The sequence below is a fragment of the Macrobrachium nipponense genome, chromosome 14 (genome assembly GCF_015104395.2).
Source record: "Macrobrachium nipponense isolate FS-2020 chromosome 14, ASM1510439v2, whole genome shotgun sequence".
In the NCBI taxonomy this organism is placed as follows: domain Eukaryota; kingdom Metazoa; phylum Arthropoda; class Malacostraca; order Decapoda; family Palaemonidae; genus Macrobrachium; species Macrobrachium nipponense.
Window position 1 is genome coordinate 39,882,973 of NC_087207.1, and position 17,616 is coordinate 39,900,588.

The 17,616-nt window shown below is 36.1% G+C and overlaps 1 protein-coding gene across 1 annotated transcript in view; it reads right to left on the reverse strand.

The window, feature by feature from the left end:
• LOC135226200 (brefeldin A-inhibited guanine nucleotide-exchange protein 3-like) overlaps positions 1-17,616 on the reverse strand; it is a 166,294-nt gene that overhangs the window by 143,178 nt on the left and 5,500 nt on the right. The window contains 3 exon segments of the mRNA XM_064265643.1: positions 3,945-4,078; positions 6,561-6,740; positions 9,482-9,666. Of these exon segments, the coding sequence (XP_064121713.1) occupies positions 3,945-4,078; positions 6,561-6,740; positions 9,482-9,666 (499 nt within the window).

Genomic DNA, 17,616 nt, shown 5'->3' on the forward strand with positions numbered 1-17,616 from the left:
TTTTTTTTTCATAAATTCACTATAAATCTAAATATTGTGCTAGAGACTTCCAATTTGTTGCAAAATGAAATTAAATGATTGAATATTACTAGAATATAAGAGCTTTAGCTTACAATTGCGTTTTTTTGACTATTTCAGTAGAGTCAAAGTTGACTGAAGGTTGAAATTTTGGCACATCATCATTTATTTAAAAATATTTCAAAACTGATAAAAGCTACAACCATAAGTTGTTTTTAGTTGTATTCTACATGAAATTGCGCACATTTTCATATATAATACTCCATGTAACGGCTAATTTAAAATGGTGCAAAAATTATGTCAAAGTGATGAAATAATTTCCGAGATGTGTCGCTGATACTTTTTTGTGGGATAAGAAAGAAATTCGCGCGTAACGATTGTAAACAAAACAACGCCTTGATCCGTGAGCTCCCAGCATCCCCCAAGGCGCGTGATTCAAAAAGTTTTCGCCTAGTAGGCCTATAACTATTTTTCCGTGAATTTTTTAAAAAACTTTTTTATATCGACGTACCATACGTCCAATCGACACCCAACAGACAATTTAAATTGATGTTTAATACGTCCAATCGGCGTTACAGGGTTAATAAATAATTTTTCAATTTTAGAGCAGATATTTTACTGTCTGTTTTCAAGGTTAGGAAACTTGATCAACTTCCACTACCAAAGAGGGAGTCAAAATGAGTCAACGTTGGGTCAATATGATATCTATTCTTTCTAAATGGTCTAGATGGCAACAAAGTTTTGATAGCACCCTGCTGTTCACTAATTGGGGTTTCCTGGGGATAGTCTGTTGCCATGCTAGAAGTCACATGGAGGTTTGATACATTTGCAATAGAACCAGAAATTAATTTTGTCAAGGATGAGGTCCCTCTTACCATGGAGGCCCAATTGGGGGAGGAGCAATACTGTTACATACAGTGTTAACTGCCCTGGGACACTCGCCTGGATATATACCATACCCACAGTGCCTTAAGGATTGTCAGTCCATCGAGATCGGGCCCAGCACTGTGGGCATGGCTTGAAAAAAATTTTCCCTTGCTCGAACACATCAGGTACTTTAGTTTTACGGGTGGAGTAGCATGCCATCCAACTCCAACCTTCATCAAGTTAAAAGAGCAGTCAATTCAGTAATCCAATTACATGCCAAGGTCGTCAACAAAATAAGAAGGGAAGGGGAAAAATTTATAGGAGTAAAGGAGTTAAAATTCCCAATGTTTAGTTAAATCCACAGCAGAGAAAGTAGGAATAAAGGAGCATACATTCTCTGCAGTGGATCCCTAAGCCCCCCACCTGTCAACGAGTTGGGATCAGGAGGCAGTACGGAGATATACCTAACTTTAAGGGTATCGGCGGCCTGTAATTTTGGCGAATTTGGGTCAAATTCGTGAAAATGAGTTAATCGTCATATTTCCATACATCTGGGTCCCGGCCATTGCCACACGTAAGATAATATCGATACGAAGCTTTTTAAATGGTTTAAAGGCCAATTTAAAGGCCACATCCAAGTAGAGAATTAAAGGTCTGGTTAGGGGTGGCTTTACTATTTCATTTTCCATTCATTCTTCAAGTATTTGAGTTTCTTATCATTGCATTTTGTTTCGTATGCCGTACAATATGTTTTCCTGATAAAGATGGCAACTCTTCCCATGACTGAATAACACTGTCGCAGAGCCACTTGTCTCGAGAGAGAATTCTTTTTTTTTTTATGCAATCGTGTATTTGTTATTTTCAATCAATTGCAACACTCTTCAGACTTTTAGACATCAATTGTGTATTATATATACTACTAACATGCCAAAAAAGAAGTTTAGGAAACGAAGGGAAGCAAGCTCTCATAATATCAAAACTTATCTTGAAACTAAAAGTATAGAGAGCTAATGTAGCTTCTGACATGTCGCCACCTGCCATTTGGAAGAGATGCCAAATACTTCCTATTACGAAGCTCCGAGGGAAAAAAATCTATTATTCCCTTGCGCAAATATATCAAGATGATGATGATGATGGCACTGACGACTTTGTTTTGAAGTTATCTGATGATGAGGAGGGGGAGGAGGAAGAGAATGAGCATTTTCAAGATGTAATTGCGGTCTCTGATGTAGCAGGTGATGTCAGTGTTTTATCAGGAGCCAACCTAAGGAGTTTTTTTTTATTGAGAAGTTATATGACTGAAAAAGAAGACGTTCTGAGTGTAAGAAATGATGGAGAAATAGTTTCATTACCCTTGAGAGCTCTAAAAGACGCTTTTAGTTCGACGTATTGCGGGCAGTGTGACAGCAATATAACACTTGAAATTGATAAAAACAGTTTTGATGTTGACTTGAAACTAACGTGTAAGTGTGAGGTGCCATCTGAAAGTGTGAAAATCGAAAAACAGAAACATATCGGTGAAACAACAGCTTCATTTATATATCAAAGCATATTGCTGCAATGGAACATAATATCGGCTATGCACCAAGTTCATTGCTGCCTATTATGAGAAAAACGACAGGAGAAAACCTGAAAGGCTTCAGATGTAAGAGAAGACCAGGAAACGAAGGTCTGCTATGCATTCAAGAAAGCAAAAGAAGCAAAGAACATCAAAAGGAGGATATGAAGGAGGGGCTAATTAGCCTTCTAAAACTTGGCAGCACAAGAGTAGAGTGGCGTTCTACGATAACCCCCCCAAAATAATATAAACTATTTTGTTTAAGTGATAAATGTTTTTTTTTTTTTTTAGAGGGAATAATATCTCTTATAAAAAAGAAGGAAATAGACTCCATGTACGCCATTCCAAGAAACTTTATATGCTTCTGAAAGCAAAATAATTGGTTAGCAAACTTTAACTGCGTTTTTCTCAAAACATACATTTTCTACATTCAAATTCTAAAAACTCCCTTATTTATGAATGGATTTTAATAATCTAAAAAGCAATTGGAATAAAGATAGTGAGAAGAAAACACATCGGCAAACTCATTTTTCTTTTTTTTCTCAAAATTTTTTTTTTTACCAATATCTAATGTATAATTTTAGGGTATTTTTTATTGAATTTTTTTAAATATTTTTTTTAAATAGCACACATCACATATTGGATTTGAGTTTGCCGTTTTATTTGATAGGTATTAAAACTTTGCTGCTATTACCTTTTTCTTTAAATTGAATTATAAATAATGGAAGGAGTATACACTTTCAAAAAAAAAAAAAAACAATAAAAATATGCTATGTTTTAAAGAAAAATATTTGTTAAAAAAAGAGTTTTTATCTAATTCACCTGAAATTTTGTGTGCATCTTAATTCAAACTAGAGGTAACACCTGTGCAAGTTTGAACACCGTCACTCAAAATTAATCCCCGACCCCGCCGATACCCTTAACAGTAGTTAAGAGTCATCTCAAATAATACTTAGTTTAACATAAAGTCTTTAGAGTTTTAAAAGAAGACAATATTATCATTCTATCTATTCACATGTTTTTTTTTATCCCATCACAGCTCCCACTCAAAGAGTATATAATGCTCAATTCATGATTAATAAATCAGGAAACACATGATAACCAGGACATTAGAATCTTGTTAATGCAATTTTGATATTTATGGACACAACAAATAAAGGGAATTAACATGTAAAGGAAAACAGAAATATGGATGCTGAAGTTTCGTGACATCTATCTCAACTAAGGAGAACAAACTGCTACTATTATGAAAGTCAACAAAATCCTTCTCTGGAAAATCTATGACTAAGTTCACAAGACCTACTGCAGCATAATTGCTGTACCAGCAAAAACAGCCATTATTTGCTATTGTAATGACAATGCATCATTTATCGAGTCAGGAGTGAAACGATGTTATTTAAAGAGCCATAATCAAAACCACAAATACAAATCATTCATGTAAAAAGAAAGCCTGCATTTAATTACAAAATCAGATTTTATACATACAGTAAAGCTTACAAACCTCCTCTCTATCATGCTCTTCATCCTCTTCTTCATCCTCTGGACCCTCAGTGTCTCCTGAAGCATCAGATTCATGTCCTTTTCCAGTATCAGTTTTACCTTTTTTCTTCCTGACAGGTTCTGCTTCATCTTCATCTGCAAAGCATGGACAAAACAATATGTTCTATAATTTATTTTAAATTGAAATGTCTATTATCAGTCAGTTGTCAAGATCATTCTTGTGAATTATTCAATGGTTAGGAAAAAAAAAGAAGGGCAAGAAAGCACACACAAAAATCATTACACGAGACCCACAGATGAATAAAGTTAAACTGGAAAATATGAATAAATCTCCAAAGAAAAATGAGATAAGAGAATAGTCAGGGGAAACAAAAGGTCCACTGAAAAAGAAGTTCAATTAAAAAAAACACGATCCATGTGGTAGCATCAACATATGCTCCTAAGTTACCTGCTGTGAACACAGACCAACTAAATATATCACACAAGGTCATGCAAGTTTTTATTTCTAAGGCACATCAAATGTTTGTAAGACTTTACAACAATTATAAATAAGAACGAAACTGTTAACCTGTGATAATGCTCTATAGCTATAAGAAAACCAAACAAAAAAGTAAAACTCTATTGACTATGGCATGCACCTTGTTTTCTATGAAACCTTTATCTACCCATGGCATCTGATAGTTTCGATATACAGGCAGTCCCCGGGTTACGATGGTCTTGGCTTACAACGTTCCGAGGTTACGACGCTTTTCAATTATATTCATCAGACATTATTTCCATGGTTACGACGCATGTTCCAGGGTTGCGACGCCTACAACGCTCATCTGGCAGATGAAATATGACACCACAAATGCAAAATAATCAATATTTGAAGGTTTTTTTATGAAAAATGCCATAAGAATGCAGTTTACATAGTTTTCAATGAACCCAAAGCATAAAAAGTAAGGTTTTCTTAGGATTTTTGACGATGTTCTGGCTTACAACGATTTTCGGCTTACGACGCGTCTCAAGAATGGAACCCCTGTCGTAACCCAGGGACTACTTCTATACGTAGTAGCATTAACCAAACTTTAAGTTACGGTTGCACTTTGCTTATTGCTTCAAATTTTACACCAGTTCAATTCAGAAGTATATAATTCTTTTTGCACTCTACAATAACTTCTGTATTTGAAATCTGACTATCACTTTTTTTAAAAGCATCCAGTTTATGTTTATCACAAGTGTGGCTTCCTTAAGGCAAAATCTACTGTGGATCTCTTTTTCTAATATACAGTGGGCACTCCGTATTCATGTTCTTCGGGTTCACGGACTCATGCATTCGTGGATTTCTCTCCAGACCACATCTATCCATTATTCTCAGGATATTCGTTTATTCGCAGTAGTTTGCTATGAGAAATATCCACAAATTCCTAGTTTTCTTGATCAATTTTATCATAAAATGCACTTTTTGTGATAAAACTATTTAAAAAACCAGGCATAAAAATTTTTAGTGGGTTTTTCTTGAGTTTTAAGTAACAAATTGGCCGTTTTCAGCGTGTTTATGGGGGTTCCAATGAGGGGGGGGCCCTGGTAAACACCCCTGCGAATACGGGGGGACCACTGTACTGGCTTCCATGTAGCAAGATTCTGTGGGAACTTTTTCTAATACTGCAGTATTTCCATTATGGCAAGATCTACTGGAGATCTTTTCTAATAGCACAGTACTGCCTCTAAAAAGGCATGAGCTACTCAAGAACTCTTCTATCTCACTGCTGCTTGGTCATCTTAGCAGGGCCTTGGGAAATCTTCTCACTGCAATTGATATCTTTTGGACATCTGCACAGTACTAATTTTCAGTATAATAGCTTTTTATCTTATTTCTGGTCTGATGTTTCATCAAAATTATGCATTTATTTGGGACAGTCAGTTTCTTTACATCATCAAATACAGCTATACTGTCTGGCCATTTGGAATACTCCTCACATGCTTGTAATGAAGGAAAATACTCTCTCAAACAGGCCAAAACATTTTGAAAGGTACAAATTATTCAGTGCTGTGGTTTTACTTCCCTGACATCCTTGAGAATTTTTTCCCAGTATGCATTTTTTTTTATTCTTATAACCTTTATTTAGGAAATGGCAGAGTGACTACTTCCATACAGAATGGACTTCAAAATTTGTTAGACTTTTAATCATACATCAACAAGTGCTCAAGGGTGGTCCTAGACAGAAAAAATTTTGGTGCAATGCTAATAATTGTGCAAAACATTTTATTACCTAAGGTCATGCTAGACAAAAGATTTTTTTTTAACGAATGTGTGACAAGTTTTCCAGGACAGCCTGTCTTGTCATTGAAAACTCCAAACTGTATTGATGGAGCTTCAACTGAACCAATGCTGATACAGATTCTTACTGGAAATGCATTCATGATCTTAATTTATTTTCCCTCTTTCTAATTACAATTCTGTGCTTATCATAATCAGCTTGGGGAGGACAGTACTAACTAAATATATCTTCATTACCATACTTACAGGTTGTCTTAATACTGTATTACAACAAACCTCAGCAAAGAGTTTGGATATTTTGAGATGACTGCCATACCTTGTAATAGGAAAAACTTTCTGTTGCATGTTACATACCTTTCATTTCCTCATCATCACTTGGTTCTTCTTTACTGCTGATATCTTCGTCACCTTCAAATTCTAGTTCATCCATTTGCTGGGACAAGGTATCTGAAGCTGTTGACTCTGATGATGTTTTAAGATTGTCAACAACTTCATATTTGGGTAACTTACTCTTGTTTTCATATGTTAATGGTCCTGAAAAACAAGCATAACTAGTTACTTCAAGAATCTTTGTTACATTTTTTGAAAAATGAAATTCTCGACTTCTATGGTCCTATCCACAGCACAGAAAATATATACGTACTATATGTTAAAAACAAATATTCTTGAAACCTACAGCCACAAAAAGGTTTTAAAAAGTGTGAATGGACCTGAATTGGCAATCTATAACCCATCTCCAGTTTGACTAGCAGTGGTGTGTTGTTTGAGTAGATAAAGTAGTACAATGCAGAAACCAACTATGAAGCTGTTCTTTGAACTAGAAATCATAGCTCAGTTAGCCACTCTACAAACTACTTTATGATGATCCTCATGCTCTTGACATTGCAAATTTCCTTGCACACTTATATCTCTGTAAATAAAATAATTCTAATGAGAAGTCTGAGCAGATAATTAAAAATAAAACTATTTCATATCTTTAACAGTATTGGTCATTAATAATTGTATGCAGCATTAGCTTGTTCACAGCATTTTCATCTTTCTTTTTAAAATAATCCTAAAATTCCTATGGCATCTTAAAATTCTATTACTGGTTCTGCACAATACTTTTGACAACTTTTCTCCCTTAAGTTTGCTCAATATCCAAGAAAACAATATAGTATGTATTAATGCATTCCAGTGATTTGGTTTGCTTTACTTATTCATGAAATATATTTTACTAGTATTACCTTTCCATTTTCATAACTCTTTAGTTACCACATACATAATAATAACAAATGTCACATCCACCAGACCCAAATGAGAACCTTGTTAAATATTGCCTGTACTTGTCAGTTCCAACTCTTTTGTCTACCCATGGGTGTAAATGAGGCACATGTACATGGATAGCTCAGGACTGGGCTCGAGCTCTGATATTGTTTGCTTATTTTGATAAATACTGAAACTGTTTCTTCAATAACATATTTGAAAATTAATTATATACATACAAAGAACCATCACACCTTTTTATGCAAATCATAAAATACTGATTCATAATAACATACCAATATGAGCCCATGAAAGATGGGCTTGAGTCAAAGACTCTACTCAAATCAGACACAAATTAATGATGGGCTTCAAATAATTATGTTTCATCTCACTGTATGTAAATAAAAAGGCAAGAAACATTTTTATTTATGAAGCTGTCTGGAGCAGGTGGATGGAACAATCACTGCAACTGCAACATTGGCTGAAAGGCAGGAAATTTTAGTGACAATGGTATTTTAAATGAAGAAGCTTTTTGTATTTTGAGTTGCATTTTTCCCAGTATATTGACAAATTCTCCAAAACGGCTGTTTTTATTAAGGCAGCGGTGCACATATTGAATAAATTGCTCTGTACCCACTCTGCAACGCTTTGCAAACTCTGAACATATAATATTTATACTAAGAAAACAAAATTTCATATATCCCAGGCTACATGGGGACCTATGATTACAAGCAGTTTAAATCAAAAAATTTCCTTACCATTCAACTTTTACCCCATGTAGTACTAATTTCATTATGATACCAAAGCAATATCTACATCTGTTAACTAGAAAGATAAGCTTTAATGATATTAACTATCAGAACACAAAGCATAGTCAAGTGAACATTTGGCCTGTGCTATTTATTTTGATTGTACGGAGTTTCTTTCAAGCACACTTTCATTCCATATCAGTCAAAATTGCTTCCTCATTGTGACCTTTACTTATTCATTCAAACTATCATTCCAATGGCTTACAATGAAAACAAATAACTTTTATGCTACACAAATGCCATCATCACACTACTGATGAAGGGAACTCAAAAAGATTTAAAACTTGTATACTCTAAAAAGTGCCAAAACACGAACTATGATAACGATTAAATATGCAAAGCATCCTAAAAATAAAACCACAATACCACTGACATGTATAGACTGAAATTTCCTGCTTTCTAGCCAATGGTGCAGCTTCTGTTCCATTCACCTTCCCAGACAGCTTCACAAACAGTATTTCATGTTATTTCAAATATTAGCCTATCCACTTAATTAAAATGTATGAACTAATGATTAAATTACCTTGTATTCACACTTAGATAGCCAGAAGTCTATATATACCTCCAGTAAGATAAAAGATAATTATTTAAAGTCCATAATTCACAAGTTTTATCTGAGTAGACTGTTTAATACTGTACAAGCTCATCTTTCATGTGATTGTATTATATTATTGATAATACATTGACATACTTAAGATTTAGCATATAAAAAAGTGTGAAGGTTCTCTGTATATACATATAAGCATTCAGACACATTATAGAAGAAACAATTTGCACTATTACTTCAGTAAGCCAAATACTGGAAACTGATTTGCAGCCAATCACAAGCTAGCTGTGCATACAGGCAGTCCCCGGTAATCGGGGGACTCAGTTAATGGCAATCCGGTTTTATAGTGCTTGTCTAGCACCATAGAATTGGCACAATAAATCGCAGTGTTTCTGTTAATGATGGTTTTTGCTTATCAGCACCCCGCAGAGAATGGAATCCCCGCCGATAACCGGGGACTGCCTGTACTGCCACATCTAATTAAATCCTACATTGTTCACTGGACAAATGCAGTTAAATAAACATATTTGTCTGAATGCACACTGTACAGGAAATTTCCATAAAAAGGAAAAGCCTATGCAATAATGCATCAATGACATTCTAAAATTCAATCTTCCGTGAAATTCAATAGGATGGTATAATTCCTAATTTAACTGCCTGTTGTTTACATTTACCTGAATAGTCTCCATCTTCAATCCTAGCATACAGGGTATTAAGAGACTCTATATACTGTGAAGATAATGCAGTTCCAAGGGAGATTTTTTCTAAGGATAGAAGAAGGGCAGATACACAGTCCACAACTGCCCTCTGGATTCCAGCATCACTACAGTTCCCACATTCCGTTAGACTATCCATGACACTGAAAGCAAAATACATGGGCTTGTGGTTATCATTTTTCTAACTTCTTGCTTATCATTTTTCTAACTTCTTGCTTATTTTAAGATGCTTGTGATTATCATTTTTCTAACTTCTTGCTTTTTTTAATTGTCTTAACCAAATTCTGAAAGAAGACAAAAACATTCAAAATAGTACGTAAGTAGTATTAAATTACTTGGTGCTCACACATATACTGTATACTACATTTCATCATATAAATCGATAAATCATTCTGGTGTATAAAAATATTTCAAATAAATCTACAAAAATAAAAAGAATTCACTGCAAAATTTATTGCATGGACACAAGCCATTATTAGGCATATACTTTATACTATATAGACAGATTCAAATAGTCACTTGGTGTAAGATTAGTTGTAATACTATCTGAAGAAACAGACTTGCTTTCTTTATCCAATATGTAATACATCTGCTTCAAAGCAGGATTACAGTTAACTCCCTCTGTCGAACCTACCTACTATAAATTATTCGCGAAAAATTGAGCAATTTGCAAACTTTTCCGTCAATATTCACTAATTAGCGTACATTTTGATGTTATTTTATTACTAAATACATTTTTATGATACAGAAATGATTTGCTAATCATCAAAACTTAAAACTGATTGTAATACTGTATTAAGTTTAATAAGATTAAATTATATTAAATAATAAAATTAATAACTCTCTCTCTCTCTCTCTCTCTCTCTCTCTCTCTCTCTCTCTCTCTCTCTCTCTCTCTCTCTCTCTCTCTCTCTCTTACTAAGTTTCAAATATTAATATTAATATAAACAGCAATAATATAAATTCATTAAAGAAAATACTAGAGTGAATTAGTAGGATTTTTGTTTATAAATTAATAAATTATGTAAACTTTTAAAGAAATACATATTGACACCAATCTTTTGCTGAGAGACTTGGAGAGAGGGTGGAGGGTGAGCTTGTCAGAAATGTCAAGAAACCTGATACCAAGGGTTGGATGGTCAGTGATGCCAGCTTAGTGGGTCAGTGTTAACTGGCAGTCATAGGATATACAGTGTTCCCTGTATTCGCTGGGAATGCGTACCAGACACCCCAGCAGATAGCTGGAATCCGTGAATAGTTGAAACCACTATAAAAATGCTTAAAACTGCCTATTTTGTTGGTTAAAACTCAAGAAAAACCCACTAAAAGTGTTTATATGTACCTGGTTTTTTAAATAGTTTTATCACAAAAAACTGATAAAAAAAACAAGGAATTTGTGGATATTTCTAATAGAAAAATATCGCGAATACATGAATTTCCTGCGAATAATAGGTAGACATGGTCCATAGATAAATCTGTGAATGCCAAGAATGCCAATATACATTGCTCCCCCGGTTTTACGTGCTTCACATTTCCATGGTCCACTTTGTTGCAGATTTTTCTGGAACACATTAGTATTCACTTTTCCACAGGAAACTTTCACTAACTTGCCAATTTTTCTTTGGTCAGTATCTAAAATTATCACTGTGTATTCACTAATTACTTCATTTTTTCATTAAAATACACTAATTACTGTATTTTTTCATTAAAATATAAGAGAGAGAGAGAGAGAGAGAGAGAGAGAGAGAGAGAGAGAGAGAGAGAGAGAGAGAGAGAGAGCTGTGGCTTTTACATCTAAGTCTAAGCACAGTATAAATGATTCTGTAAGTGAAACAGTAATGTTTAATTGATATTTTGCTGTTGTTTTTTTATTATAGGATATGCATACTGTTCGAGAGAGAGAGAGAACTGAAGAAACACTGATGCACAGTGACTGCCTGTGGAAGAGAATTGAGGGGCACTATGGCTGGGAGGAGAATGGTAACAATTGCCATGTAGTATGAAATTCTGATTTTATATATGTTTTATGTGATTAGAGAAACATTAACAGTGATAAAATGATAAAATATTCTCTAGTGTACTGTTATTACATGTGTGAAAATCAGTTATCTAACTTGTAATGAAATATAGTACAACAAATCAAACAAATAAAAAATAAGGCAACATCATCTCTGATCTGTTTGAACCTGAATTTGTTTATGTTTGTGTTCTTTTTATGTTTATGGTAAAATAATTGATACTATTTTCATTAAAAGGATATATACAGTGCAGTACTGAGAGAGAGAGAGAGAGAGAGAGAGAGAGAGAGAGAGAGAGAGAGAGAGAGAGAGAGAGAGTCTTTCCTGTTATGGTTGCAGCCCAAAACTATATATTTTGCTGATCAAATAATATTTTTGCCTTTTGTTTACTCTTTGCAAATCAGCTGATGACGTTAATTACGAAAGAATTTAGGAAAATAATTTTATTAATGAATTATTTTTTGTACATGAGAGAGAGAGAGAGAGAGAGAGAGAGAGAGAGAGAGAGAGAGAGAGAGAGAGAGAGAGAGATGAGAGAGAGAGAGAGAGGAGAGAGAGAGAGAGAGAGGACTACAATACTGAAGCCTGAAGGTTTTAAGTGTCCTATGTAAGAAATTCAGATGGATTTTAAATATTCTTATGGCGATTAACATCAGTACAGTACATACAGTGGTCCCCCGTATTCGCGGGGGATGCGTACCAGACCCCCCCGCGAATAGTTAGAATCCGCGAATGTTTGTAACACCCTCCAAAAATACTCATAAAGCTTAGCTATCCTTAACATACAAACACCAAAGTAGCTAAAAGGACCATCCTTCATCAAATATACATAACACATCCTATTATGGTTCATATTAATATTTGAAATATTATTAATAATGTTTTTTAAACGTAAATTTCTTACATTTTATGGTTATACATAAATACGTACATACGTATTATGTACGTACTGCATGACTTAGTTACGTATGTTGAAAATAATTCAGTCCCCCATAAGGTATTCAGTCATGCACGTTTTCTTTCATACTGTTACTATTTGAGACATCCATTTTCTTTTTACAAGGGAAACAAATGTATGTGAAATCAGAAGCGATAGAGAGAAAGAACAAAATTTGTATGAACATTAAAAACAATTGTTTTACGCTAGTACAACATATGTAAAACGGGTACTCACCAGTGATGAATTTTGATTAAAGATGATGATGATGAATTAGCCGCGCCAGTCCGCGCAGTCCGATGAATGACGATGAAGATATGACTGCACAGCTAAGCAGAGGAGTTACATATCCTCTGAGGGCGCCTCTTCACCTTCAGGAGGCGCTTCGGGAGGTGGTGACTCAGGCGATTTGGGAGGCACTTCTTCAGGCGATTCAAGAGGCACTACTTCAGGCGATTTGGGAGGCTTTGGAGGGTCTTTCTTCGTTCGTGTGATGAACATTGTGATTGGCAACTGCTGCCGTTGCTTCTTCATGGTGGTGAGAGCTTGATTATAGGGCTCCAGTGCTGTGTCTAGAATATTAGAAAACTTCAAGGAGCGCTCCATGTAAGGATCCCATGTTGCGACAAACTCCTGGAGGTTGTTTACCATTTTTTTAACTTGGGACAGGCGTTCCAAAGTCAGGCCATCCTCCTCCTCCTCCTGATCCTCTCCTGAACCTGGAGTGTCTTCTTCCTCACTGGCGGACTTCGTCAGCTCTTCCAAGTCCTGGTCGGTAAGGGGGGTCAGAGTGGGCATCAATGAGGGTGCCGACTTCTTCCTCGGTGATATCGTCAAAGCCCTCACCACCAAGAATTTTTGCCAACTGGACTGCCTTATTAATGGCTGAATGCTGGATTTCCTGGGGAGGAAAAGCCTGCCTTTATAATTATGGACACAGTCTGGCCACAACTTACTCCAGCAGGCATTCAGTGTCTCCTTCTTCATGTCCTTCAACGACCCGGTCAATGACAGACAGACACGTGGCAATCATGAATTTACGCCAATAATCTTTCAGCGTAAATTCACTGTCACGGTCCATTGCATCAACAAGGTGCTGGAGGGAGTTCCCGGTGTAGAGTGCCTTGAAGGCACGGATGACCGCCCTGATCCATAGGCTGGAGGAGAGAGGTGGTGTTGGGAGGAAGGAACTCAAAGAATGGACTCCTTTGGAATAAAGATCGAGAGGGTGGCCACCAGCATTGTCCATTATCAGCAAGACCTTGAAGTTGATGTCCAAATCGGCCAGGTATTGCCTAACTTGAGGAATGAAACTCGGTGAAACCAGTACTCCGTCAGGACTTTGGTGATCCAGGCCTTGGGATTATGCATCCAGAAGACGGGCAGTAACGCCTTGTTCTTGTTCTTGAGTGCCCTGGGATTTGCAGCCTGTAAATGAGGCCTGGTTTCAGCATGAAACCAGCCGCATTCCCGCACATCAGGAGGGTCACCCTGTCCTTTTGGTGCCTTGAATCCGGAGGCTTTAGCTTCATCCTTCATAAGGTACGTCCGGGATGGCATTTTCTTCCAGAACAGGCCAGTTTCGTCCATATTGAACACCTGTTATGGGCGATATCCTTTCTCCTGGATTATTTTCATGAAGGCCTGCGGATATTTTGCGGCTGCCTCTTTGTCTGCAGATGCAGCTTCCCATGTAGGGAAACAGACTTTAGATGGAACCTTTTCTGGAACCGGTGGAACCATCCTTTGCTAGCCTGAAATCCTTGGGGAGCTGAGGACGGTCCCGGTTGTGGTTCTTCTTCTTTGTCTTCCTCTTCAGGAGCTGGTTCTCCAAAGCCCAAGAATTCCAACGTCCCTTCTTCATCGCCTTCCAGTGCCTCCACATTCTTCGGCTTCGGCTTTCTTCCTCATCACCTTGTGAAGCAGTAGGAGTTGATAGCTGCTGGTAGATCTGTCGTGCTTTTTTGGCGTATGATGTTGGAGTCAAGGGGCACGTTCTTCTTCCTGCAGTCCTTTATCCAGAACGCGAGTGCAGATTCCATTTTCACAATGGTTTTTGTCTCTCACTGTGGACACACGCCTTTGCGGTGCCATAGAATTGTCATACTAACACTTTTTCTTATTTCATTTTCTTTTTTCTTTATATATCTCAACTGTGCTCTCATTCACTTTGAAATGGCGGCCGACTGCAGCGTAACTTTTTCCCTCCTTCAACATATCGAGAAGTTTCACCTTCTCGTCAAGCTTCATTACGGTCTTCTTTCTTTTAACTTCTTGGCCAGAAGCCTTAGAAGGAGCAGGCGCTTTTTAGGGGCCATTTTCGGTACGATACACATGATATTTGCTGATACGCACAAGAGCTTTGCTTTAACGTTCGCGATATACCCGTAAGTTTCTGCACAGTGAGGCTGCTGGGTACTAGATGAGCGATACCCACAATTCCATCTCCGCGAAATGCCAGGGTTCAACCAATCAACACCAAGTGCACAACCAATGAGCGACAAGGAAAATGAATGCTGCTCCTGGATTGGCTGCTGTGCAGACAACAGCCAATAGCGTTTTAAATATCATTTCGTTTGGGTACTGCTCAAAGAAGGCGTCACGGCATCATAAGATTTGTTTATCTGCGGAAAGTTGGCTTGGGTAGAGCATCTTTTAAGAAAACCCGACTTTGTTACCGACATTTTGCTGTGTTTACATGAAAGTATTACAGAACTGTAATATTTGAAAATTAATAAGCTTTTTTTCATCATAAAAAATTTATTTTGTCACGAAATATACTCATTATGTACGTATGAAAAATACACGTAAATGTACGTACTGCGTGCCGCAGACAGAAAAATATGTACCCTGCTACAAATATGTATATAATCATTGTCTTACGTACTTTAGATATGGTCTGCATACTTTTATTATCATCCTAAAACAATTTATGTACGTACGTACATACATATCATAATTAGAAATCATCTTAAAAAATTTCATAAAATGTACTGCCTGCACAATGCGTACCCAATTGACCCAATACGTATTTATGTAAGTTCAATGGCAGTGTTGCTAAACTACAGCATTTCACACTAGATCTGGAGTTTTCAGATTTAATCTAGCACCATTGTTTTCCAATTTGTGCGGTCGCGCAATCCTAGAGATTTTTATGATTATCTAACGTGAAATTTGGCGTGTTTACGAAGGTAATGAACAAATTATTAATATATATTAACACAGTGGTGCTTAAAAATCTGCCCTGACGCCAATTTTACAAAAACAACAACTGTCACGTGTGTGACACACCTTTGAATGTCTTTGAGACAAACCCTAAGGCTATAATTATAAGATTAGTATAGGGGTTGTTTTTCATTTCCAGGTACTGCTTAAATCTCCTTCCTACATCCACCCTGCCCTTGATCTCTCTCTCTTTTCTACATCTTACAGTTATCCAAGCGAGAGGTTTTTTTATGGGATAACATAGGCCCTCCAATTGCTTTTTCATCTGGAAAATATTTATTTTGTATACAATTTCCTTTCTTCGGCTGTGCAAGTTGAATGTCTATCCGGGTGCTGTGAGATGACCAGGAATATGACATGTAAGTCAGTGTCAAAGTAACTCTACACTTCAGTCAGACCAAAACTTTGTTGCCATATCGTATTCAAGCAATACATATTCTGTTATTGTTTCCTATCTATCATTTTGTGTGTGAGAGAGAGAGAGAGGAGAGAGAGAGAGAGAGAGAGAGAGATGGCTGTACGTATACGATTGTTTATTTTCTCAGTTGCCAAACTCACTCTGTTATGCTTTGATTTCATATTATGTTGCTTACCAATTTATACCTACGATATTTTTATTCAATTCATTACATCAAGATTTATAAGGAATGTCTAATAAACAGAATAACCATATCATTATGAAATGTCCTTGAACGAATAGTAAACACATAAAAATTCGCATCCGCGAAGATCCGGGGATGACCGCGAATAATTATGTATATGTTCCACAGAGAAACCCGCGAATGGGCGAGTCCTTCCGCGAATAATTTCTAGATAGGTTCCAAAGAAAAATCCGCGAATCCGTGAGTCCGCGAATCCGGAGAACGCGAATACGGGGGGTCCACTGTATACGTAAATGGATTTTGTAAATGAAATACATATGTTATAGATATTTTGCTGTGTTTTCTCTTTAAAGTGCTATATGTACATATACCTACTGAGAGAGAGAGAGAGACTGCAGAAGAATTTTTAATAAATTTATGGGAGATGGCAAGAACTAACCACAACACAACGTTAACAAGAACTTACTGTAGTAAATAATTTTTTTTGTCATAAATATATTCGTATGCAATCACGAAAATACTAACAAGACGTAACAAACCTAGCTTTCTGTTTGGAGGTATGTCTCTATGTCCCGTCATTCTAACTATCCCAAGTATTTTAGATAAGCTCTATACAATACGTAGTACAATCCTAACATACATACCTGTACAATAAATATTTCAAAATCATCTTACTAGACCGGAAAATATCAATATACATAAAATGTAAGCACAGAACGATGCGCAACATGATTGAAATTATATTAGGGTGTTCTGGGATGATATTTTGAGGTATATTTTTATTTGAACCGCCAAGTTTGGTGATGAACTGTTAAAATAAGCAATTATAGGTATTTTAGTTGTGTATGTAGCCTACTTTGTAACAGTAGTAGGACAGTACTGAAATGTAAGGCTACTTTGGGATGATGTTTGGGGGTGTATTTTTATTTGAAATTATATCAAATTGATTTAGTATGACAATTCAAGATATATTTTTGTTTTAACTAGACTGTAATGTAAGGTTACTTTGGGATGATGGTTTGGGGGTGAATTTTTATTATGAATTTTATTAAATTGTTTTAGTTAGATAATTTAAGAATACTGTATATTTGTTTCAACTATCAAATTAACCAGTGACATGTTAAAATAGTTATAATTATTTTACTTTTAGGGGTACTGAGTATTTGGCAGTTATAAGCCAGTTATAAGCATATTTAGAGGGGATTTTTGCTTTACTGCAGCAGCTTCTGGGACCTATTCATGGTGTAAAAGATGGGAGCACTGTACAGCAGTCCCCACTTATCAGTGGCCTCTGTCATTGGTGATCTGGTT